The sequence below is a fragment of the Gekko japonicus genome, unplaced genomic scaffold, assembly GCF_001447785.1.
Source record: "Gekko japonicus isolate JY-2015 unplaced genomic scaffold, Gekko_japonicus_V1.1 scaffold1435, whole genome shotgun sequence".
In the NCBI taxonomy this organism is placed as follows: Eukaryota; Metazoa; Chordata; class Lepidosauria; order Squamata; family Gekkonidae; genus Gekko; species Gekko japonicus.
Window position 1 is genome coordinate 344001 of NW_015174883.1, and position 26979 is coordinate 370979.

Consider the following 26979-nt stretch of genomic DNA (forward strand, 5'->3'; position numbering starts at 1 on the left):
TTTCTGGAAGTCAAGGTAAACAATATCTATTGGATCCCCCTTGTCCACATGTTTGTTCACCCCCTCAAAGAACATTAACAGGTTAGTGAGACAAGATCTTCCCTTACAGAACCCATGTTGAGTCTGCCTCAATAGGTTTTGTTCATCTATGTGCCTACTAATTCTTTCCTTAATAATGGTTTCCACCAATTTACCCGGTATCGACGTCAGACTGACTGGCCTGTAATTTCCCGGATCTCCTCTGGAACCCTTTTTAAAGATGGGAGTGACATTAGCTACCTTCCAGTCCTCAGGAATGGAGGCTGATTTTAAGGAGAGATTACATATTTTTGTCAGGAGATCCACAAGTTCACAATTGAGTTCTTTCAGAACTCTTGGATGTATGCCATCTGGGCCTGGTGATTTTTCAGTTTTTAAGTTGTCTATCAGTTTTAGGACCTCCTCTCTCGTCACCTCAATCTGACTCAGGTCTTTCAACACCCCTCCCGAACTCAGCGGCTCTGGAGTGGGCAAGCACCTCTCATCTTCCACAGTGAAGACGGAGGCAAAAAATGCATTTAGCTTCTCAGCCATTTCCCTATCATCCTTCAGTACTCATTTTACCCCTTGGTCATCTAAGGGCCCCACTGCCTCCCTGGCTGGTTTCCTGCTTCTAATGTATTTGAAGGAAGTTTTATTGTTGGTCTTTATGTTTTTTGCTATATGCTCCTCATATTCCCTTTTTGCCTGCCTGATCACAGAGTTGAATTTTATTTGCCACAGCCTGTGTTCCCTTTTATCAACCTCACTGAGACTAGCTTTCCACCGCTTAAAGGAATCCTTCTTACCTTTTACAGCTTCCATTACTTTGTTTGTTAACCATGCAGACTTTTTTCTATACCTATTTGTGCCTTTCCTAATCTGTGGTATATATTTTTTCTGAGCTTCTAGGATTGTAGTTTTAAATAGTCTCCAAGCTTCCCTAATGGTTTTGACCCTTTCTACTTTTCCTTTCAGTTTCTTCCTCACATGTCCCCTCATATCAGAGAAGTTACCCCTTTTAAAGTTAAAAGTGGTTGTGTCAGTCTTTTATACAAATGTTTTTTTATTTATAAGGTTTTCTCATAATATAGTGGTATATCCATAGAATACTGATACATAAAACATATAGAGTAAATTATATTATTTTTTTCCCATCCACTTATACACTCTTGACCATCTTTTCTGGAATAGTGTATAATCTTTCCCTTTAAGTAACGTATCTAACTTGTCCATCTCAGCTGCCTCTAACAATTTCTGTATTAAAAAATCTCTCGAAGGTAATCTATTCCAGTTTTCCAGTAACCTGGCAGCCGTTAAAATATATGTCAGTAAATACCTATCTTTTTGTACATATACATCTGGTATTATATTAAGTAAATATATTTCTGGAAGTAGTTCTAAGTTAGTATTTAAAATCTCAATTTTTTTTTTTATATTTAACCAGTATTCATACATTTTCCCACATTTCCACCACATATGAAAGAAGGATCCGACATTTGTTTTACATTTCCAGGAGTTCTTTGAAATTTTTGCATTACATTTTGCAATTTTATCCGGTGATCTATGAAATATTTTATATATGTTTTCTTTATATGCTGTGGCTCTTAAGTATTTTGCCACTTTCCAGATTTTAGTCCACTCATCTATATCAATATTGTGTCCTATGTCCTGCATCCAGGATATCATGGTTGATTTAACCAATTCATCTTGCATATAATCTTCCCGTAAAGAATTGTATATTTTCTGGATCATTTTATTTCTAGATAAGAGCCAGATTTTATCCAGTTCATTTTGTGTCTGATAAAAACCAATTGTACTATCCTTACTAAATCTCGATTTCAGTTGCACATTTTCCCACCAAGTCAGGTTTAAGTGTCTGTAGATTATCTGCACTTGTTAATTTATTCTTTTTGTCTAATAAAACATTGTATGATTCTTTTTTGTTATCTGTTAATAAGGTAGGTTTTATAAAAGCTTCTAACGGTGAGACCCATCTTGGTATTTTTAAATAATATTTATCTTTTAATTTCCTCCAGATTTTTAATAGAGCTCCTCTTAGAATGTTTTTTTAAGTTTATAAGGTTTTCTCATAATATAGTGGTATATCCATAGAATACTCTTGGAACTTAGAATGTATTTTATCTTTCTCATATCAAACATAGGCATGCCAACCCATACTCAGATCGTGGCCTTCTAATTTTAATACTCTTTGATTTTCTAATAGGATCCAGTCTTTAATCCATGCTGTCGCTGCTGCTTGATAGTATAATTCCCAGTTAGGTAGCCCAAATCCACCTCTTTCTTTTTTGTCCTGAAGTCCTCTTATCTAAGTATTTTCTCTCACTAAATCATTTAAGGATTCTAATGCAAAGATGAATAATAATGGTGATAAGGGACATCCTTGTCTTGTTCCTTTCTGTATCTTAATTTTTTCTGTCATATATCCATTGATCGTAACTTTGGCAATTTGTTTTTTGTAAATTGCTGTAATCATTGAGAGGAATTGTATTCCACAATCCCACATTTCCAGTTTTTGAATAAGGAATTCCCATGAAATGTTATCAAAAGCTTTTACTGCATCTAAGAAGACTAAAGCTAATTGATTCTCCATGTGTGATTCGTAGTACTCCAAGACGTTCATCACTGTTCTTATATTGTTTTTCAACTGTCTCTTAGAAAGGAAGCCTGCCAGATCTTGCTGTATAATTTGAGATATAATTAATTTTAATCTTGATGCTAATATACTTGCGAATATCTTGTAATCAGCATTTAATAATGAAATCGGTCTATAGTTTTTAATTTCTTTACCATCTGTGTCTGGTTTATGTATTAGTGTGATAAGCACTTCGTTCCAAGAATTTGGGAATTACCTGTCTTTGTTATACTTTGTACTAACTCTTTAAATGGTAGTAGAATTTCTTTTTCAAATTCTTGATAAATTTCTATTGGGAGTCCATCTGGTCTTGGTGTTTTCTTTTTTGGTTTTTAATTGCTTCTATAATTTCACATGGTGATATTGGTTCATTCAAAATTTTTCTCTGGTTTTCATTAATTTTTTATTGTTTTGTAATTTTTATTTGGGTTATATCTTGCTCTTTTTGCTGGTATAAATTTTAATAAACATTTTCCACAATTAGTTTTAAGTCTTGTAATCTATATTTTATTTCATTTCTGTTATCCTTCAAAGCCATTATTGTTCTTTTTTCCCTTTCTTTTTTAAGTTTAAAGGCTAGCCATCTGGTCGGTTTGTTGTTTTGTATATTCTATTTTTTTAGCTATCTCCCGCATCAGTAAAATGTTCATTTGATGTTGTAGCTTTTTAAGTCTAGTTTGTATTTTTTTCTACTTCAGTGGCTCTCTTAATATTATCTTCTTCTGTTTTAATCTTTCCCTTTAAGTTATCTATTTTTTCCTTTTTTTGTTTAATTTCCCAGGCATTCTGATTAATAAACCATCCTCTTAAGAAGGCCTTAAGAGTATCCCATACAGTGTTAATTGAAATTTTTGGTTGTAGGTTTCTTTTAAAAAATTCTACTATTTCGATTTTAGGTTGTTTTTTTTTTACAAATTCTTTATCTTTCTTTCTTTTCTTTTTTTTAAATCTTTATTAATTTTTGAAACAAATAAACATCAAAGCTAATCCAATATTATATCACATATATGCTACAAATTCTTTATCTTTCAATAGGCCCGTATTCATCTTCCATATTGCCATCTCCTGTGTTTGGTGGAAAGTCATTAGAATAGGGTTATGGTCAGCAAAGCTGCAAGGTGGAATCACAGTTTCCATCAAGTCTTTTATCATTTAAGTTGTTATCCAGGCCATATCAATCCTTGACCAGGATTTGTGTCTTGATGAGTAGAATGTGTAGTCTTGTTTACCTAAATTTCTGATTCTCCAAGCATCTATCAAGCTGTATTCTTCAGCCAAATTGATAAAACTATTAGGTAAAATCTTACTTGTTTTTGTATTCCTTGTACTGAGCTTCTTTTATCCATTTTTGCCCCAAATACTGCGTTGTAATCTCCCACAATACATATCTCTTCAAAACTTTTCAGAGTGAGAACTTTATGTACTTCCTTTAAAAAGTTGCCCTAACACTGGTTGGGTGCATAGATATTTAGGATGAGCATTTCTTTCCCATTTCTTATTATTGTAATTGCTATTATTCTTCCATTCTTTGAGTTACAGAACAATTCTGGATGTAAGTGTTCTTTTACATAGGTTACAACCCCCCCTTTTGTTATCTGCTGATATAAACAGTTCACCGATTTTTTGTAGTTTAAGTATTTAATATCTTCTTTTTTAATATGAGTTTCTGGTAAGCATGTTATGTCTAGTTTTAATTTACTAATTTGGTGGAAAACTCTTCTTCGTTTCTGGGGATTATTGTCCATTTATGTTAATCGATAAAACTTTCATTTTCTTAGTTCCCATCTTTTTTATTTGTGTTGTCTCTGGCTTTTTTTGTTGTAATCTAGTTAACACTTGTAATTGAGTTATTCCCTTATCTCTTTTTTCTTTTTCCCAAGTTGGATTTTTATCTTTTCCCCTCTCTTTTCCCAAGAAACTTTCTTCCCTATCTAGATCTCCTTCTTCTTCCTCTTGCTCTTCTTTTTGCCAGCCCAACTCTTCCTCATATCTTTCCAAAAAGTTTTTATTTTGAAAATAGAGTCAATTCTATGTCTTGTGGATCTATGATTGAATAACAGGTCTTTTGGTATTAGCCATCTGTAAGTTATGCCATTTGTTCTCAATAGGTTTGTCAGAGTTGCATAATTCTGTCTTCTTTCTCTTATTCTCCAGGGCACTTCTTTTAAAATTTTTATCTCAATTTCTTTTATTGTTACTTTGTTTTCATTAGATGCCTTAAGTATTTTATCTCTTGTTTCTTTTTTATAAAATTGTATGTGTACTTCTCTAGGTAATCTGTGTTTTTTTTTTTTGCGTAAGCCAAATTTCTTCTTTATGCGCTTTCTATTTCTGCTACTAGCTGTTCTTTTGTTCCTAAGTTAAGTTGTTCTGCGAAGTTTTGGGCTATTTCTTCTTTCAAATTTTTATCTATGTCTTCTGATATGTTTTGACCCCTTAAAATTAATCCAGCTTTGTCCATTTCCAGGTTGATTCGTCTTTTCCATTCTATCACTTTTTATATCTTGTAATTCTTGATCAATATCCTGAACTTTTCCCTCTAATTTGTTTATGTTTGTTGTAATTTTTGATATTTCTGTTTTATTTTGAATTATCTGTCTTTTAATTTCCTCTGTCTCTGTCTTTATTTGATTTGAGATTTCTTCCATTTTTTTATTGGTTCCACTTCTTTTTTAATTAGTGCTGGCAATGTAGCTTCATTTGTTTGCTGTATTGCCTGAGCTACACACTCTTGGATAAGAGATTTAAGATCTTTTATGGTCATTTGGGCTACATTCATTTTTAAGTGGCTTTGTATTCCTGTTTGTCCAGGTGATGGTATGGGGCTTTTCCTACTACCACTCGATCCTGATGCCATATATTCTATTTTATCCACACTATCTGTTGTGGTTTGGATCTTTATTTTTCAGTTGTTTTTAATACCTTTAATTATTATTCCTATTTTTCTGTGTGATCTTTATAAAATTTGCTAAATGTAACTGCTGGAGATTTCTCTCTCCACTCTGCTGCACTGTTCAATTATAATATGCTTTAAACTCCTTGTATCTTACCAAACCTCCTTATTCTAATTAGGTATTCCTGGGGTTTTTTTCTATTTTGTGAGCATTAATTTCCTTAATTTCATACAATTCTTGTCCCTTTAAATTTCTTATTTCATGCTCCTTTCAAATAGTTTCCCTCAGTACGTGTCTCTTTAAATATCTCTTCTTCTCTTCTTCCGTCACGGTGTGATGTCAATATGTAAACCTCTCAAATTTCACTGTACAAGTCTCTCTATATCATCTCCCGCAGATTTTCTCTTGCTGCATCGCCTTCTCTTTACGTCACGTTTCTCCATGCCAAAGGTTCTTTCTTCTCCCCGTCTTTTTGTTGATCTCCTCTGTGTCGCCTCCTCACGACATCACACTGCGCCGACCCCCTCCTTAGCTCTCCGACGCTGCCTAGTCACCGTCTCTTCGTTCATTATCCAGAAACGCTCCACCGTCGGCCAGCAAACTCCCTTAAAGGGACCGTGAAAACACTATCAAGGGGAAAAGCAAAAACAGAAAAGAGAAAAAACAACTATGTGGTATCTATTATTTACTTTCTTTGTGGCTTTGTGCCTTCTATTCATTTTTTACCATCCTCTAATCTTTCAAGTTAACTAAAACTTCTGAGCTGTATTTTATGCTAGCCGCTTGGAAAACTGTCTGCTCTCTTAACTATGATGCGTTCTCTTCAACTTTGAGTTTTTCGTTTCTCCCCCCTTTACTGAGAGATGTTATTTTAGGTTAAAGATACTTAGCTTCGGTTGTTGATTTCTTGTTCTTTCGAGTTCTTTATTTGTTGACTCTTTCGGCTCAGCTGAGCTCTGCCGCTCGTGCGATTTCATCTCGCCGGGCATCCTCGGGGCTTTCCGCAACTGGAACAGACCTGGAAAAGCTGGGAGAGGGTCGCCACCCTACCCCCAGCTTCAGTTTAAAGTTCCCTGCAAGACTCTCTCTATGGTAGAGTACTTAAGACTGTTGACCTAGTCCAAAGAAAGCTGTAGGAAGAGCTGAGGCTGACGGAACAACTCTGCGTTCGCCTGCTATCGAAACCCCGGAACCGAAACTCCTCAAATGTTATACAGATGTTAAACTCACTAACATTATGGTCACTGTTCCCAAGTGGTGCAATCACTTTTACATCTATCATTAGGTCTTGGGAGTTACTTAGGACCAAATCCAGGATCGCCTCTCCCCTGGTAGGTTCTGTGACCATCTGTTCCATAGCAAAGTCATTAAGAGTGTCTAGAAACTCAATCTCTTTTTCCCGACTTGAACACATATTGACCCAATCAATGTATGGGTAGTTAAAATCACCTATTACGACACAGTTATTTCGTTGAGCCGCTATCTTTAATTCATTCATCATTTTATAATCCTCCTCTATCTTTTGATTTGGTGGGTGATAAACTCCCAGTGTTAAGCTTCCTTTTGGGCCCACTATTTCAACCCATAGCATTTCCAGAAGCAAATCCTATTCACTTACCCTCTCAATCTTACTGGACTGTATACCCTCTCTGACATACAGAGCCACCCCACCTCCAACCCTTCCCCCCCTATCCTTCTGATATAATTTGTAATCCGTTTTCACTCGATGCTGGGCTTATGGGGGGCAGGTCGGGGAAGGGGTTCCGTTTCTTCTTCCTTTTCACCTTCCTCCTCCGAGGTGTCAGTGACGTCCTTTTCCATCAGCTCCTCCACCAGCTTTGGGAGGTTCTTTACCAGATATTGGAAACCTTCCTTCAGCTCCTTCGGATCCACGCATAGGCTAGACTGGGTCTTCTCCACAGCTGTCTCGTCCTCCCACTCTTCTCTCATCTGTCCCTGCTCCGGGTCGTCTTGGAACGTATGGGATGCCCTCCGTCGTTCCTGTTTGGCGCGCCCTCGAGCTTTGCGGAGACCAGGAGTACTCCCCAACCAGGCCAGATCAGGGGGTTGGAAGAGCACTTGCTTTTTAGGGTGCGCCCCAGTATCATAGAATGTTAGAGTTGGAAGGGACCTAGCAGGTCATCTAGTCCAACCCCCTGCACTCTGCAGGAGCATAGCTGAAAGACAACATACTTGAAAGATGGTCGTCCAAGCCTCCACTTGAAAACGTCCAGCAAAGGAGCATCCACCACCTCCTGAGGCAGTCTGTTCCACTGCTCAACCACTCTTACAGTTAGGAAGTTTATCCTGATATTTAGCCGGTAACGACTCCCTTGTAATTTCCACCCATTAGATCTAGTCGTGCAATCCGGAGCATGAGAGAATAGATCTGCTCCATCTTCTACATGACAGCCCTTCAAATACTTGAAGACTGAAATCATGTCCCCTCTAAGCCTTCTCTTTCCCAGGCTAAACGTACCCAGCTCTTTCAGCCTTTCCTCATAAGACTTGGATTCAAACCCTCTCACCATCCTGGTTGCCCTCTTCTGGACACGCTCGAGCTTGTCAACATCCTTCCTAAAATGTGGTGCCCAAAACTGGACACAGTACTCCAGGTGAGGCCTGACCATAGCAGAATAGAGTGGAACTACCACCTCCCGTGATCTGGACACAATGCTTCTGTTAATGCATCCTACGTAGACTTCCCTTTCTTCTTCTGGGGGTCAGGACAAGGCAACTCAGGTTTGGACCCGATACTGGTTCCTGCTCCTCTTGTCTCTCTCTCTGTTCCCCATGATGATGGTGGGGTGTCGGGTAGGAGAAATGGCTATTCCTGACAATCTGTCAGGCCTCCAGTTAACTCACTCTCGAACACAGGCTTTCTTCAGAGAAAGTTTATTGAAAAGATTTGAGGTACTGTAAAGGTGAACTCTTTGTCAGGAATAAGGGGCAAAGGCGGGGACCTAGTGTATAACTAAAACCCATAATCCACTCATACGTCACGCATTCATAAGTGTAAGCAGTTCTAAGAACCCAGACAGATACAATGGTTCAACTAGCTATTCAAAGTCTTATCTTCAAAGACATTCCCATGAGAATGCTCCTGAGGTGCTGATTGAGAAAGTTGTTACTGCATTGCCTCCCTAAACTACAGACATTCACAAAGACTCCCTCCCTCCCCCAAGAATGTCAGCGAGGGTGAATGATAAGTGGGCGGCTAGATACATTTGCTGCAGCTGGGGAATGAGGAGGCGGAGAAGGGACAGGATGCGGTTACATTAAAGCAGGTAATAACACTACAGGTACAGGTAGCATTGTAAAAGGCAAACCCGAGTCTGACAGATGGGTTCAGACTCAGCTGGCTCTGTTTCAACCATCTAGCCACAGCCTCCAATCCCACATTCAAGTCAGCTGGGGTGGCAGCCGTCCATCCATCCATCTATCACCAGATATAGTTGGGTGTCATCAGAGTACTGGTGACAACACAGCCTGAAACGCTGCACTAGCTGGGTAAGAGGGCGCATATAGATGTTAAACAACATAGGAGAGAGGATGGCCCCTTGGGGAAACCCACACACCACACATCAGGCGCCACCCTCTGTCCCCGAACCCTAAAGGAAAGAAGTGAGCTATTTCAAGGCTACTCCACAGACTCTTATGTCGATGAGGCAGTGGGCCAACAGGTCATGGTCGACTATGTTGAATGCTGCTGTCAGATCTAACAGCAGCAGTAATGCTGACCCGCATCGATCCAGCTGTCTGAGGAGATTCTCCATGACAGCGACCAGCACCGTCTCCGTCCCATGACCAGGGCGGAAGCTGGATTGGAATGGGTCTAGGGGCCAATGTACCCTCCAGGAAACCCTGATATAATTAATTTCCATGCAGCTACTTATGAATTTGCATTTACCTTGGTTTTTCAAGGATACTATGAAGAAAATTACTACATTAAACTGGATTAAGATGCTGACCTCGCCCTTCAGTATAAAATTACATCTGAGGAAGACTGTATAGTTGAAATGAGTTTATACCGGATACTAATCATGTAGAACTATATTGGACCTGTTGTTCACAATATTGTGCAATTGATATAACTTTTTGTAATTTTATAAGTCTTGAAAGTAATATAAATCTTTTGATATGTTTACATCACAGGATTGCTTATGTGTTTTTCCTGTCAGATCTAACAGCAGCAGTAATGCTGACCCGCATCGATCCAGCTTTCTGAGGAGATTCTCCATGACAGCGACCAGCACCGTCTCCGTCCCATGACCAGGGCGGAAGCTGGATTGGAATGGGTCTAGGGGCCAATGTACCCTCCAGGAAACCCTGGACTTGCTCAGCCACCGCTATCTCAATTACCTTGCCCAGGAATGAAAGATTCGAAACTGGGTGGTAATTGGCCAGATCCAACAGATCTAAAGATTTTTTTTTAAGAGCAGTGTTACCATGGCCTCTTTTAATCCCACTGGATAGACCCCAGAACCAAGGCTCCCTCTAAGCTGTGGAGTCCTGTGAGCAAAAATTCTACTTGGTGAGCTCCTGGCATTAAAGTTGTGAGCGAGCGATTTGGCTGCTGCATGAATTCGTTTGCTCTGAACCCCTCCTTCCTGAGCTAAGACAAAAATCTGTGAGCCGGAGGCTAAAAAACTGTGAGCTAGCTCACACTAACTCAGCTTAGAGGGAACACTGCCCAGAATTAAGGAACAGGTTGATAATGTCCATCAGGGGGCCCCATATTCCATCACCGCTGGCTTTCACCAGCTATGATGGACATGGGTCCAAGAAACAAATGGTCAGCCTAACAGAACTAAGGATCTTGTCGACATCAGCCTGAGAGAGTCAAGTACAGTTGGTAATAAAGAAATAGATCCTCAACTGCCAGAAGCATTAAGAAGATCTGCAAGGGAAAAGTTACTTTTGAACTTTCCAGACCTTTATTATTTGTCAGTCTGCAAAAGCAATAAAAAATATAGTCCTACATTTTGCAAGGTCATACGGAGCTCTTCTCAACTGTACTCAATATCATGCCTGTGTATAAGTAAAAATCTGTCTGATGCCAGTGAGTCAAGATCCACAAGTGCTGTAAACATTATCGAGTAGAGATCACAAGCAATGCTATCCAGCTACCACTGAAACCATTATTCCATTTCCCTTAAGTTCATCATGGTATAGAACTCCAGATCTCAAGAATCTCGGCTTTCTCTTTTGTTCTAAACCCAGTTTTTAAACCCATCCCCGAGGCAGAGACCACCTAGCTATGCAAAGACACTGTATAGCTTAGAAATGAGAAGAAGGCAGGGTGATGTTTCAAGGCAGTAGGAACTTTACTTGTTAAAATTATGTTATAGAGCAGTGGTGGCGAACCTATGGCATGGGTGCCAGAGGTGGCACTCAGAGCCCTCTCTGTGGGCACACGTGCCATCGCCCCAGCCAGGCCCAGACCATCATTAAAGTGTCGAATTCTCAGCCAAATAATAAGTAAATGAAAGCATTTGGGATTGCTTTCCTTACTTTGTTTGGATCATCTTAAGTTAATGTATGAGTTGTTTTTTCTAAAGTAAAACCTCAGTATTCAGGTTAAATTGCCGCGTTGGCACTTTGCGATAAATAAGTGGGTTTTGGGTTGCAGTTTGGGCACTCGGTCTATAAAAGGTTCGCCATCACTGTTATAGAGTCTCAGCAGAGCTCCTGGATCAGCCAGAGCAATGTGCATTTATCCAGGAGGAGGAGTATGACAACCGGGGAAAATGCTAGGACTCTGGCTGCTCAGGCAATCAAGATCTGATGCTAGATTTTTATTGTTTCAAGTCAGCACAGAACTGCCTCTTTGAATGGTTTTTTTAACTGGAGCTCCTAGAAAGCTGAAAATATACTGCCAGACTCAGGTCCACTTAGTTCTGCTCAGAAAGCCATGTCCAAACATCAGGATTGTGGTCAGAATTCATGTGCCCTTTCCCATCACTACATTTGCTCCCACAGTTATATATAGGTGAGCCATTACTTTGCAGTAAATCAATAACTACACGAGCGACATTATTCTAGCATCAGCTTTTGAGACTGGGTCCCATTTCCTCAGATGCAAGAGCATAAGTTCACGGAGCAGGAGCACTTAAGAGGGATTATTCTTTTAGAGGTCAGAAGTTGTTTTTTGCTGCCTTCAAGCTATGTCTAAATATTAAACTGGCCCAGTCGCATTAATTAACAAGAATAGCCTAGCTGTGTTTCTAAGAGGAATTTTTCCTTGGTGGTTGCACAGAAGTTCAACAGAGGCTCCTAGGATAAACACAAGCTGAAGCCAAAGGCTCAGTGTGGCACTTTTCTTCCAGAGAGTTTGCAAACAATGGGTTGCCCTCACTATAGTGTGGCACATTGACTCTTCCACCTCTGGAGGTGCGAGGGAAGTTACTTTATTGGGTTATTTGGAATATTTTTATTCCATTTTTCTTCTGTACACATAGCACTCAAGGCAGCTCAGGGGGAAAAAAATCAAACCCACTTAAACACATCTCTAAAACAACTAGTAAGACAAACAAGGTAGAAACAAATTATATCAAAAGTGCAGTGGCACCAGAGAACAGTAAAATAAGAAAATGGCAGCTGCAGCAATGGAAAAACTGCACCAGTGGATCACATTTGCCAGCCTCCAAATCCATGTTTGAAATAAAAAGGTCTTAACAGAAAGCCCACAGGCATGGAGTGAAGGGGCCAGGTAGGCTCCTTGAGATAGAGAACTCCACTGTTTGCTCAAAAACATGAGTTGGTACAATGTTGGGTTTCAGTCTATCTTACGGACCTGTTTCTGCATTGGAATCACTCCTTTGGGGAAAAGTGGCTGGGAGGGAGGACAGCGGCAGGGAGGAAAGAAAGGATAGAGTTCAGTACATCCCTTGTCCTCAGATTCTCCATTGCAAAGTAAGCCCCTGTATACTAGAAAACTAGAATAGAGGTGTTTCATTCACAAGTTAGCCAGTAGAAAGGCTTATCCTCTCCCAATCCCTCTAGAAAAAAGACTGAAAATGCAAAGGAGATGTATGGCTGTTTAAATCAACATAAAAATAAGTTATCTGTTACCTGCAAAGTCCTGCGTTTGTTGTCTTCTGTGTGTATCCATGCCCGCAATGTCAACTCCGTGATGAATATCTGAGCAGCCTTGGCAAACAGCACAGGTGCTTCAGCACTGATCATCTGCAAGCAACAATGTCTGTTTTACTCCCACTGCGAAAACCCCCCGGATCTTGCCTCATTAAGGCCTGAGGATGCCTTCTCAGATACAGACACAATAGCAATCAAGGTGCTTATTACATTGTTGTTCATTATACTGTGCTCGGATCTCATCCCAAGGAGCTCAGAATGACAGGTGTGAATTATCCTGTGAGGAAAAGTAAGGCTGACTGCAAACATATGGCCCACAGTTATCCAGTGAGCTTAGTCAATAAACAACACTTTAAACTCCCTGGTCCAGTTGAAACACTGTCAGCTACACAGCCCTGACTCTAAATTTGGAAGGTTACAAGATAAAGAAATCTTGTGGCCTCTCCAAGCCAAGTTACTGCAAGATATCAAAGTGAAGCACTCTGAAGGGAGCTGTGAAAAACAGTCCTTAGTCTCCTACAGAGTATGCGGGTTCCTGGGTTTGCAGTTCTCCTAGCATAAGGAAATAGCAGAACCACCCTGTGGCCCTGTAGTTTAAAAATTTGCACAAGTCAATTTCCTTTGGCATGAAGGAAATTTTGTCTTTCACTCAGAGCCGGCAGCCAGCTCCGAGGTTCACCTCTTGTTACTTTTCAAATGAACACTCCAGCTACGCGCAAGGTTCAAGGAAACACAGTCCTCCTGTGACATTCCTCTCTGTAATGTTTTTGTTAATTACACCAATATCCTGCCCTTCTACTTACAAAATAGAAGGTAAAGCAATAACATGAATTAAATAATAAAAAGCCAACAATAAAAAACAAAATAAACACAATAAATAGCAGCTGTATTGGAAGAGGAAGGCATCAAAGGTACAGCTACCAAGGGTGTTGATGGAAGACACATTATCCAGGAGCCTTGCTGAATCAAAGGAGATTAGAAAACAGAAGATAAGAGAAGCCATGTTGGATCAAGCCAATGGCCCATCTAGTTCAGCACTCTGTGTCACACAGTGGCTAAAACCCAGGTGCCATCAGGAGGTCCATCAGTGGGGCCAGAACTCCAGAAGCACTCCCACACTGTAGCCCCCCAAGCACCAAGAAAATCTGAGTCTGGTTAGCGCTTGGGGGGCGGACATACCCTTCCCCCCAATGTATGCTGCATAAAGATATTAAGAACATTTAGTAATATATAATATTGGCCAAAGCAGAGTAGTCCCCTTTCCTGAGCAGGGGGTAGGAGACAAACATGGGCTTACAGATCTGATATGCTGATGGACTGTCCTACAACTCTTTTGGCATAGGGAAGTCTTCTCTACCTACTATGGCCTGCTTCCATTTCAGGTAGCAACATCTGGAATCACGAGTCCACTCCCCACCTCAAAAAAACCCCACATTGCTTTTGTTTCCCACAAGGCTTTCCCTTCTAGCTTCAGCACAACATCTCATGCTGTATTTTGAGATGTGGGCCAATTGAGAGTCAGGCTGCGCTTTCTAACTTAAGGGGAGAAGCAGTTTTAAAAGTGAAAACAAAGTAGCTCAGAACTATGGGTGTGCATTTGGTAAATCCGAACCGAAACCCCCCCAGTCTTTTCGGGTTTTTTTGGCTTTTGGAATACCGAATCAGCTTCCCTGAGCTGATTCGGATGCCGAAAAATGAATTCCAAAAAACCCTGAAAATTTTGGGTTTTTTTCAGGAATACCAAAAACGGCTCTGGGAGGCCTTAAAGTTTAAAGCAGGGGTGTCAAACATGCGGCCTGGGGGCTGGATCAGGCCCCCAGGGGGCTTCTATCAGCCCTGCAGTGGAACTGGCTGTCTTCTGCTGCTTCTTTCGTTCTGCTGCTGCTGCGTCATCGTAGGTTTGTAGCTTACAGATACACACCTGAACAGCATACTCAAGATTGCAATAGCACAGACATTTTGATGCAATAATTCAGAACAAGAGATGTCAGTTATCAGACACTGTTAAACGAACAAAATATTGAAAGAGTGCTAATATTTTAAGCATGTTTTTATTTTAAGTAAAAACCCTTTGTTCTGCATCCTTTATAAAGCAGGGGAGGGAGGGAGGGAGGGAGGAAGGAGGGACGCCACCAGCAGGAGAAGCAGGAGGACGCCCAGCCGGGGTGCAGGAGGCAGCGCCGCAGCTCGCCCTCCCTCCCCCCTCAGGGGGGAGGAGGCAGAGGCGGCATGGTGGTGACCAGCGGGGACTCACCACCGCCAGCAGGAGAAGCAGGAGGACGCCTGGCCAGGGCTCAGGAGGCAGCGCCGCAGCTCGCCCTCCCTCCCCCCTCGGGCCGGGGGGGGGGGGGGAAGGCGGCAGCAAAAGGGTCTCCAGGCCCCAACGGGAGGTTGGCATCTGTGCCTCGCCTAGGGCGCAGAAACACCTCGAGCCGGCCCTGCACTCTCCTTGGTTTTCCCTCCGTTTTTGCCTCCTTCCCGCCTCTTGCTCTGGTTTCCAGGAGGGAGGGGGAAGAGGGACCTTGCAGACAGCCAATCACTGCAGTGCATTTCCAAATGCCATTGCAGCTTGCAACTTTTTGTAAGGCTGTTGTTGCTGCTGGCTTCAGTTATTGAAGCCCAACTACTAGCTTGCTCCTTTCACAGGGAAGGAGCACTGGCCAATAGGATTTTGGCATTCTGCTCTCTGGCCAATCACAGAAGTTTGTTCCTTTTTGAAATATTTCTGTGTATGCCCAGAGAGCATAAAAGCAGACTCTCTGGCTGGCTGACTCCATTCCTGTTCCTGCTGCTGCTGAGAGACAGCCTGGATTGGAGATTATGTGGCTGGGTTCTGCTTCAGTCACTGCTCTGAGCCTGCTTTCCTGCTGCCGCTGCCTGGAGTCTTGGACTACTTTGGATCAAGACAACAGAAGACTGAAGACATCACTGATTTGATTTATATTAGGGCCACTTTTTAAAAAGTTATTATTTTGTTGTGGGTTGGGGCCTGGGGTTGGTGTAGTGGTGGTGGGTAGGCCTCTAGCCTAGGGCCTCTCAGGCCTCTTCCTGGGTTTTTTGGGGGCAGGATTCTCTTCTTTTAGATTGTGGTTTTTCCAGCCTGCTGTTTTTGCATTTTCCTTTTTTCCCTTTTTATACTGTGATTGATATTTTATTTCTTGGCTTGCTGGGGCTTTTTTTTGCGGGGGTGTGTGTTACTGGCTAGGCCTTCTGCCTGGGGCCTAAGCTTTCTGTTTTTGGTTCTTGTGCTTTGTGGTTCTGTTAGCTTTTTGCAGTTTAAATTTTTTTAAGTTCCTGTATTGTATTTTCTGGGCTTGTTGGGACTTTTTTTTTGGGGGGGGGGTACTGACTAGGCCTTCTGCCTGGGGCCTAGGCTCTCTGTTTTTGGTTCTTCTTGTCCTGTGGTTCTGTTGCCTTTAAGTTCCCTTTCTTGTGTTTTCTGCACTAGTCGGGGAAGGGGTTTGGGGGTGGGGTTTACTGACTAGGCCTTCTGCCTGGGGCCTAGGCTCTGTCTGTTGCCTTTTAGTGGTTCTGTTCTGTGCCTTTTAGCAGGTTTTGTTGTGTGGACTTTTGGCTTTCTTAGGCGTAGGGGTCACTGCTCTGTGTGTGCTTCTGGTTTAGCTGCTGCACCATTGTTAAATAGGCTTTTAATAAAGGTTTCAGGTATTTTTAACTAATATTTTTAAATAAATCTCAGCATAGGGCTTTAGCTGTTCTACCTTTAACTAGGCCAATGCTAGGAGGACAAAAAGAGGACAGGTTTGTTTTCAGCTCACAAAACAGAGCTTTAAGTAGCGTATAACTTTTCAAAAAGTAGTGTGCAGTTGCTTGTGCTCTGACTGAACTTTGGTGAGGCCAGGCACTTTTGTCAGATAAATTTTTCCCCTTTAGCTTCTGTGTTTAATTAGGGAACACCTGCATTCCACAGGGAATCAGGCTGGTTCCAGCAGAATCTAGATAGGAGTAGTTTAAAATCCTAAAACTTTTAAAAAGGTTTCCAAGTCACATCTCAAGGACAGTCTTTAAACCATAGTCAGGGTCAATGTAGGAATTCACTAGTTCTAAAAAGAAACAAACCAAGAAAAAAAGAGAAAACCCAAACTGAAGCAAGGCTAGGTTAGGCTCTACTGAAATAAACAAGAACCTAGCTTTTGGGTGGGAGGGTTTATAAAAAGGTGTGAGGCTGCTTTAGGGTCAGGTGATAGTGCAGGTAAATTAGGTGCCTAATACCCCCCCCCCATAAGTTAGGCTGAGTTTGGCCAGGGGCAACATGAGTGACAGGAAGGGAACGCAGAGGGGCCCTGGGGGCAAGGCTAAGCAGAAGACTAGAGGGGTGGAGGGGAGGGGGAGAGCAGCGGTTCCCCCCACACACACACGCAGGACCGCTCCAGAGACATCTAGCACCTCTCCGACCTCTGGCCAGGGTAATGCAATGAAGAGGCCATGCGTGGCCCTCTTCCTTGGGAAGGATACTTCTGGAGTGGCCCCAGCAGAGGTGCCTGCAGGTGCTGGCACTGGGCAGGGGTCTGCTGCTCAGGCAGTACCTCCTCAAGCCATTTCTGCTGAGGCTCAGCAGCAGGATGAGGTGCAGCCAGAGCTGTCTTTGGGGTTGAGCTTTGGGGAAACTCTGTCTTCAGAGCTCACTCCACGGGCTGTTTTCAGAACTCACTCCACTGGAGGAGGAGCTGGCCGGCCAGCCCACTGCTCCGGTTTTTCTAGGCTCCAGCAGGCCTCCTGAGGGACAGGAGAAGAGGCTGGGAGAGGAGGAAGAGATGGAGGTGGTGCACCCCAGGGACCTGCCATCTCAACCCCTTCCCCCTGCTCAGCATTCTCTTCCTGCCCCCCAAAGACATGGTGTGCCTGGCCCGAGCCCTCACAGGAGGCGGCTCCAGGTGTGCCAATGGCTGCTGGTCAGCATGGGTGCCCCTTCACCTCTGAAGTCTGGAAGCACTTCCAGGTGACAGAGAATCCCTGCTTTGCACAGTGCCAGCTGTGTAGGGTATGGGTAAGTCAAGGGAAGGACATCAGCCATCTCTCAACCTCCAGGCTGTGGAACCATCTGAAGAAGCACCACCAGGCAGTGCTTCTTCAGGGGGAGAGACAGGCTGCTGCTGGGGTGCCCAAGCGGCCACCACCAGCCGTTTGGGCACCCCAGGTGGGCTCACCAGGTGAGCTAACACCTCCAGCGGTCTCCCTGAGCATTCCGCAGTAGGGATGGGGCAGGGACGCCAAGCATCTCTGACAGAGATGTTTGGCGACGTCGGCACTAGAATGCCGGGGGGGGGGGGGCAGTAGGGTAGCCAGAGGGTCACTCGCCTCATTGCTGAGATATTTGCTCTAGATGGGCGCCCCTTCTCCGCAGATGAAGACTTGGTTTCCTCAGGCTGCTCCAGGATGCCTATCCCTGGTACACACACCCTACTCCCACCACACTGAGCAGGATTGTGATGCCCTCATTGTACAGGGCTGCCAGGGACCACGTAGAGGCACAGTTGTCCTGCGCTCGTGAGAGATATATGCACTTCACGTCCGACATCTGGACCTCCTGTCAGGTGCATGGTTTGTATCTATTGTTGACTGCGCACTGGTGTCAACCAAGCGACGATTTGGGTGGGGGAGGGGAAACCAGTGTCAGACAGGGTCAGGGCCGCCGGGCTGGCTACTGCCAGACTCTGCTCCACGCCGAGAAACTCGATGGGCCGCACACGGCAGACAACATCTCGGCCACCATCGAGAGACAGTTAGCGGCGTGGGCAGGCAGGGGCCTCACAATGGGCTTCATGGTGACCCATGGTGGCACGAACATTAGGGCAGCGGCAAAGCGACTGGGCCTGATGTGCATTTACTGTGCGGCCCACCTTCTCCACCTCATGGTCAAGGATGCTTTGGGGGTGGGTTCTGTGGAGGATCCCAATCTGGATGCTGAGACTCGTGAGTTCCGGCATCTCCTCCAGAAATGCCAGTACTTTGTGAGTCACTTTTCTTGCAGTACGAAGGACACAGTTCTGCTGCGCGAGAAGCAGATGCTGGCAGCGTGCTAGTGCACCGCCTGCTTGGCGACGTCCCCACTCGCTGCAACTCCACCTGTGTCATGCTTGAACGTTTGGTGGAGTAGGAGAGTGCCCTGACTGCCCTGATCTCTGAGAGTGGGGTCATTCGGGAAAAGAGCCGGCTCAACCGGGAGGACTGGTTGACCATCTCTCAGGCTGTGGAAGTTCTTAAGCTCTTTAAGAGCTGCACAGAAATGCTCTTGTCTGACACGGCAAGTCTGGCTCTGGTCATCCCCATGGTCCACACGGCCCGTGAGGACTTGGCCTCGTTTCTGGAGCCAGCTGTAGGACGTGCAGAGATGTTTCCTGCAGTATGCGTGCTGGAGAGAAGGCTGCAAAGCGGACTCGATCTATCCTCTGGCAGAAGGTCTATATGACGGCGACCATGTGTGACCCACACATCAAGGGCAGGATCGCCGAGCGCGCCAACAAGTTCACTCAATGACGAGACGAGATATCCCAGCGAGTTGAGCGCATGCAGGCCAAGAGGGTCACATTGCCACAAGCTGAGGGAGAGGGGGGTGCCAGCAGCTCCACTGCTGTTCGTCCCCCACCTCCCCTGCTAGGCAGCATCCCCCCCACAACTTCCGTCATGATGACTGTTGAGATGGCAGTCTTCAGGCAGATCCTTGACCCCTCTACTGGGAGCGGCAGACACACGAGACAGGACACGGTGGCTGCGATGGTGAGGGAGTACCTTTTGGAACCCTATGAGTCACAGGCAACCTGTCCACTGAGCTACTGGGCCATGAAGGAGGCAGTCTGGTCGGACTTCTCTGCCATGAGCTCCTCTCATGCTCTCCTCTCATGGTCTCCGATGAGCGTGCAGAGTAAGTGCGTTTTTTCCTATGTGGGCAACATTGTCTGCTCGCATCGCTCACGCCTGCTCCCCTGGTCAGCTGAGCAGTTGGTCTTCCTGAAGATCAACTTGCCACTATTTGGTTTCCCAGTCCTGGACTTTGAGGTTGATTGAAGTGAGCATGCATACTTGTGCCTGCATCCCCTCTTGGTCTGTGCTGTGGAAGTTGGGTCACACAACGCTCTTACCATGATTAAAACTAGAGAGGCTATGGAGACGTAGCAGCCAGGGCCATGCCATTACCATTTTGATTGGCACAGAAATGCCCCACCAATCTCCCCACTTTCATCCATCCCACTTGCAGCAGAAATACCTTTACAGAACCCTGGTAGCTGTGCAGTGCAGGGTCATGTTGAGGGTGGTGCGTGTATATGCACCTGAGTCACACTACCAGCCACCCCAAACCAAAATTGCATTCTGAAATTAAAACAGCATCACAAAAATTGTTCTCCATCTGAACAGGGTAGAGTACGGTAGATGCCAAGCAACCAGACAGAAACCAGCAGAACCCACAGGAGCACCATAAGTAATTAATGTGCATTGACAAATAATTTTCTTTTGCAGGGGTGAGGTGGGAAAGGGAGAGCCTGTGATGAAGGGCAGCTGTCACACCTAGGCTAAGCCTCCTCCACTGAGGCAGGCAGTGATGGCTGGTGTACTGCTGCTGAGAGAGGAGGATCAGTGGGCAGACACTACACCCTCCCTCTCATTTTCTGAGGCATTCCTAATTCCTGAGCAGGGCTTATTGTTGATTACGTTGCATTGGTTCTGCTGCTAGCCTGGCAAACATGCCCCCTCAGTTTATGCTGCAGAGATTCTCTGGTTTGACCTGAGTTATGCTGGGTTTGGCACTGACTGCCACAGTGACACTGGTTCTGGGGGACACATTGCACAGGTTCTGCTGCTGCTGGCCTGGCAAACATGCCCCGTCACACCACCACACCTCACTTACTTTCGTACAGAGAGATTCTTGCTGCCTGCCTTTTCCCCATCCCCATAGAAAACAATGGAGAATTGGGGGCACACTCTTTGGATGCCCCTGGAATTGGACCCTATGGTCCAATCTTTTCAAAACTATAGGGGTCTTTTGGGGAGAGGCTCCAGCAGCTACAGTGCAAATGTGGTGCCTCTACCTCAAACCCCCTGAAAACTTGTTAGAAGATTTTTGTCATTGACTACAATGGCCCCATAGGATATAATGGACTTGAAAATGTTCAGGAATACTGAACATTTTCAGCTATCTATACAATACCGGTACTGGTATTCAGGTTTTTTCAGTATTCCTGAAAAAATTCGGGTTCAATATACCCAAATCCGAAAAAAGAATTTTTTCCCCCTTGCACACCCCTACTCAGAACCCATTCATAGATTGTGTTTCAGGTCAAAGATTTTGCTTGGAGTGTACCTTCACGTCTTCATCAAGTTTCATGATCTTCTTAATGCGTGCCAAGGGAAGCTCCTGGACTCTAAAGTCTTTCTGCAGAGTTAAACAAGGAAAGAGAAAGGTTGACACTGCCTCTGCTAGCCAGCATTCAACACACAAGTGGAGGTTACAGCTGTATCAATAAGAAACAGACAATCATTCCAAGGTGGCTAAGAAATGTATTGTACCACCTGCATCCTTCCCCCATGATATGGCACTTAATGCTTCCTTTCATTAGCAATCCACTTCTACATTTACGCAAGAAACCTGTATTTCTAAAAGGCACAATTTGGTTCCTATAACACAATCAGGATCTCTACAGACATTTTGGGGAAAAGAAAACTATGCTATGCTCCTGCAGAGTGTAAGGAGTTGGACTAGATGACCTGTAAGGTCCCTTCCAACTCTAACATTCTATGATTACACATTATTCAATACACTGTGATGGTTTTCATGCATTTTCAACCCAGTGTGTGCACTATACTAGAATGCATGCTGGCTTCCACCCAGCTAAACTTGGGACAACAATGACTTACCTTTATTTTCCAAATCTGGAAAAAGAAAGCCCACAAGTTTCAAGGCCCTGACCTAATTTGGTGCTGTGACATGTCAGGGATGAACTGCATGCTGCTGGGGAGAGTGTGTCTGACTTACTAAAATACGTAATAAAATGTACTCCACTACAAAAAAGACACTGCTGTACCCTTCATCTGCTCTCGTGTTCTTTGGTGTGTAAGCACAGCTCACCATAAGACTTTAACAGGAGCCTATGGGAGAGACATTCTTTGAGAGAAGCAGGGCCCAGAGTGTATGAAGGGCTTGAAATAGTCAACATTAAACACTGTAATCAGCCTCAGGAGAAAAAAAAGGACAGTTCAGTTACAGTTCAGTACAGGCTGGTTATGTTCATGCCTCCCCACTTCTGGAAGAGAAATGACATCAGGCTTTCATACCCTACAAAAGCAGCTTCACTGCAGGTTCTAGTAGTCAGTCCTCAAGGTTACAAAAGCATGCCTGGCTGTGGGCAAAAACTTGAGTACAGGAGGAGTCATATAAAAATGATAAAGGGTATATTTAGCCAGCAGCAAAATGAATCTCAGCAGCACACCCAAGCTGCAAGGTTGCTCTATGACTGGCACTCAACAGCAAAACCAGTTCCCCAAGAGCACCTAGATTCCCCAAAACCAATCAGGAAAAGTAATATTGAATATTATGTGTTACTATATTGTGGATACTGGAATAAAATCTAGTAGGCAGTGTCAACATCTGTAGTCAGCTCCAGAGAACTCAGGGGGTTCCTTGGAAGCTTCAGGGGTCTGCAATAAAATCTGCCCCTTCAGTTCTGGGATTCCGAAAGCAGTAACACAAGGAACTATGTAACCTGTAACTACAATAACATGCTAACACCATAGCAACTTGCAAATAGAACATTAACTAATGTTAATGAGAATATAGATAAGAAGAGCGCAGCAACAGACAGAATTAAGCTGACAAGAGGAAAGCGGGAGGGCCTAGATGTCTTCCTTATCTCAGAGGAGAAGTGTCAGTAAACTGCCATTTGTACTCTGGGTATGTTCTGTGTAACCTGCCTGATGTATGATGCGAGGGGACTAGCCTGCATTTCTCTGTTCATATCCTCCCAGTGCCACTTTGCCATTTGTTTTGGCTTTGGAATGTTGTGCTGCCTTTGTAGTTGATAAGACTGTGAGAACTGCTGCTGGAGCCATTCCCAATCTGGTTGGTGTGAATCAGATGGCTGGAAGCTATCTCCCGCCTTGATTTTCTCCCGCTTGAATTCCTGCTGTGCACAAACTGTATTCATTGGACAATCCTGTGTGTTTGAACTCTCTATATCTGTCCCTGCTTGGTTTTGAGTTTCATTCCTGACAATGACTATGTAAGAGCATCAATAGTGACTTGTAATAAAGCAACCTATTCTTATGAATCGTTGTGGACTGCAACAGCTCTATTGAACCTGACAACGGGCTGCTTCCGGCCCACGGGCCGTATGTTTGACACCCCTGCTTCAGAGAGCCTTCCAGTGGAAACTGGAAGACTCAAAGACACTCTCTACAGTTGGTGCCACAATGTGCTGTAGGAATCCTCTTTCAAAAGCTGCATCAGCTGAAGCCAAGGTATGTAGCTTGTAATGTTGAAATTGAAGACCATGTGGCTGCCCTACAAACCTCTTCCACAGATGCGTGATTGAAGAAGGCAGCGTTGGTAGAGGCGCTGCAGAGAGAGTGTGCCGTAACAACCTTGGGAACTTCCAAGCCCGTGGCCTTGTACGCCTAAGCAATGCATGTCTTGAGCACTGAACTGATGGAGGCTCTGGACATCCTTTCTCCCTTCTTTGGTGGGGAGATGTTGATGAATAGGCAATCTGTTTCCTGATGGATTCGGATCTGGCGATATATATCTTGAGGGCCCGTCAGACATCCAGGGTGTGCCGCACAAACTCTTTAGGATGCTTGGGCTGTGGACAGAAGGTAGGTAGATAGACCTCCTTGGTTCGATGAAAAAGTGAAGAAGCCTTTGGAAGGAATGTAGAATCTGTTCTGAGGATCACCTTCCCCTTATAAAAAATTCACAGGTTGCTCTTGATGGAGAAGGCGCTGAGTTCAGAAACCCTGCACACCGAAATTATCGCCACCAGGAACAGCATTTTCATGCACAATCACCTGACTCCAGCTTCTCTCAGTGGTTCAAATGGTGCCTTAGTTAAGGCAGCGAGTACTGTGTGTAGTTTCCAGGTAGGGAAGCGATGTAACTGAGGCAGAGCCTTGAGAGGAATAGCTGAACATGAGGGTGCTTGGTCAACTTGTAACCTCCTATATCACAGGAAGTACTGTCGAAAGGGCCACCGGCTGTCTGTGTAAAGTCACTGACTTGAGACCGGAGTGTAAACCCTCTTGGAGGAACAACAATACCGAAGCTATGGAAGGATGCAATGGGTTTAACTTCTTCCGTCTGCACTGCCTAACGAAAGCCTTCCAAGTCTCATTGTAGATGCGAATGGTTGACTGTTTTCTAGAGGCAAGTATGGTGTCTGTCACCTCCATAGAATATCTAAGCAGTTTCAACTGGTTCCTTTCAGTTTCCAGGCGGTCAAGCACAGACATTTCGGGTGGGGGTGCCAGATCAGACCCTGGAGAATGTCCGGGGCTACCGGTAGCATTAGCGAGGGATGAACCGACATCTCCAATAGAGCTGAGAACCACGGACATCGAACCCAAAAGGGGGCTGCTAGGATGATCTCAGCCCTCTCCTCTATCACCTTCTGGATGGTCTTGGGGATGAGAGGGAAGGGTGGAAATGCGAACAGAAGCCCTTGAGGCCACGGAGAGGTCAATGCATCCGTTGCTTCTGCTGCTGGGTGGTGGTATCTTGTGAAGAACCTGGGAAGCTGATGATTCAGTCGAAAAGCAAATAGATCCACCAGTGGAGCCCCCATTTCGTGGCAGATGAACTGGAATATCCTGGGGTGTAGAGACCATTCCCCTTGGAAATAGTTTCCCTGCTGAGCCAATCCGCTTGCGTGTTGCAGATGCCCCTGATGTGCTCTGCCTGTATCAAAGTGATGTTCTTCTCAGCCCATGTCAGGATCTTCGAGGCTTCCTAGCTGAGTTGAGATGACCTGGAGCCTCCCTGTTTGTTCAGATAAGCTTTGGCTGCTATGTTGTCCGTCCTGACGATCACATGATGGCGATGGATCTGTTGATGGAAGTGACTCAGCAGAAGCCTGATAGCCCTGAGTTCCAGGAGGATGATCAACAAGGCTTGCTTGTCTGGGGACCATCGCCCTTGAACTGGCACATTGTCCAGGACAGCTCCCCAGCCTAGCAGACTGGCATCTGTGATCAGTTCTTTGGCAGATGGAGTAATGAAAGACTTTGCCCTGACAAAGATTGCTGAGATCTGTCCACCACAGAAGGCTGTTCTTGCCTGCGCATGGAACCTGGAGGTTTCAGTTCCTCTTCTCTATGATGGGTTGTTGATACAGGTGGAGAAAACACTGCAGCTCCCTGGTGTGAAAACAACCCCATTGAACCATGTCTATGGAGGAAATCAGTAGGCCCAGGAGTCAAGCCAGGCCTAACAGTAAGGAATGGTTTCTCTGGATTACCAGAGATACCACTTCCTGGATCTTTTTGACTCTGGGCAGTGGAAGAAACAGAGAGTTGGAAGCTGTGTCTATCACCACTCCCAGGTGTTCTGTCCTCTGGGATGGGTGAAGCGAACTCTTGGGAAAATTCACGACAAACCCGTGGTCCTGTAGACAGCAGAGAGTCATTTCTGTGTCCCGTAGCGACTTGGCCTGGGAGCTGGACCAGATCAGAATGTCATCCAGGTACAAATGAATATGTATGCCTTGTTTCCTGAGGTGAGCAATAGGGCAGAGCAGAATCTTGGAAAAACCCTTGGGGCCATGGAGATCCCAGATGGAAGAGCCCGATATTGAAAGTGACTGCTGTTCACAGTAAACCGAAGAAATCTTCTGTGAGACGGGTGGATAGGAACACGTAGGTAGGCATCTGTGAGGTCTATTGATGTTAGGAAGTTGCCCTGCTGAATGTTCTGTTACGAGCCGGCCTAGGCTGGGAGAGCGGGATAAAAATCAATCAATCAATCAATGGACCTCAACATTTCCATGAGGAAGTGTCTGAGCTTGATGAATCTGTTGAGAAATTTGAGGTCCAGGACCGCTCTCCATTTCCCATTTTTTCTTTGGGACCATGAAGAGAAGAGAGTAAACGCCATGGCCCACTTCTGGTGGTGGTACCGGTTCGATCGCCTGGATGTCAAGTAAGTGTTGGAGAACTGACTGTACTATGAACTTTTTGTTGGTCTTCTTGGATAATGGGGACTGAAGGAACCTCTCCGGTGGAAGGTTGTGAAATTCTATCGTGTATCCCAGGGACACTACGTCTAGAGTCCAAGAGTCTGCTTGAGAAGCTTCCCAGCATGGAATAAAATGGAGAAGATGTGCTCCCACTGGACTGGATCTGCAGTCATGCCTATTTAGGTTTAGCATCACAATTTGGGCGATTGTTCCTGTTAAAGTTGTTCTTGTTGAATTTGGAGTTGGAAGGCCTCTCTTAAAGGAAGGCTTTGAGCTTTCCCAGCTGCTTTTCTTGGTCTTATGGCGGAATTGTGGCAGGGAGTGTTGAGTGCGAAAGGAATGTGTTCTATGTCTGTCTGAGTGATGAAGGGACCTGGGCATGGCCTTCTTCTTGTCACGTGTCTCTACCAGGATCTTATCCAGCGATTCCCCAAACAAGCGTCACCTTGAAAAGGGTAGGCAGACTATACATTTAGATAGAAAATCAGCCTGCCAAGCCCTGAGCCATAACAAGCGTCTGGTGACTGTGGTAGATGCCATGGCCTTGAACGCGAATGTCAAGATGTCCTAGGATGCATCTGCTGCAAACGACGTGGCTTTGAGAATACGGCTGGTTCCTTCTAGAAGCCTACTGTCATTTTCCGGTAGGAGTGGTATCAATTTGCGGATCCACACAATGGATGCTCTGGAAGTGATAGATGTTGTAAGAGCTCATTAGCATAGTTAGGTAATGCATAAAGCTTTTTAACAAAATGGGTGAATTGACTTCCGGTCGATGGGACAGCGATGGCGGACGCTCTCCTCACAACGGAGGAGGGCGAATCGCACACCAGCGGCCTGGAGGGGTGCCACCTCAAGTGACACCCCCACGGAGCCTTTGTGATAGGCTGCAGGCCAGCAGACTTTTGAGGGGTAGCCTCTTCAATGGCGTAATGCCGGAGAATTGAGGCTCCCCTCCGCCCCGAAGGTCCAGTCGCTGAGTGGCCTTCGGGCATAAGCTGGACTGACCGGGACAAGCACCGGAGATCGAGCGGAATGGCGTAAAACCGAGCGTGGTCAGAGAAACTGGCCAACAATGAACGTGAGTTCTGAATAAAAACGGAGTAGTTTGAAAAGCGATCCCCCCCCCGCGATTGGAAAC

General features: G+C 44.7%; 1 protein-coding gene across 2 annotated transcripts in view; it reads right to left on the reverse strand.

Annotated features, from left to right (window-relative positions):
• NFYC (nuclear transcription factor Y subunit gamma) overlaps positions 1-26979 on the reverse strand; it is a 54901-nt gene that overhangs the window by 22556 nt on the left and 5366 nt on the right. For both annotated transcript variants that reach the window (XM_015424906.1, XM_015424905.1), the window contains exons 2-3: positions 20978-21049; positions 12643-12756 (exon numbers count right to left, since the gene is read on the reverse strand). In XM_015424906.1, coding sequence (XP_015280392.1) covers positions 12643-12756; positions 20978-21049 — 186 coding nt within the window. The remainder of the gene's footprint in view (positions 1-12642; positions 12757-20977; positions 21050-26979) is intronic.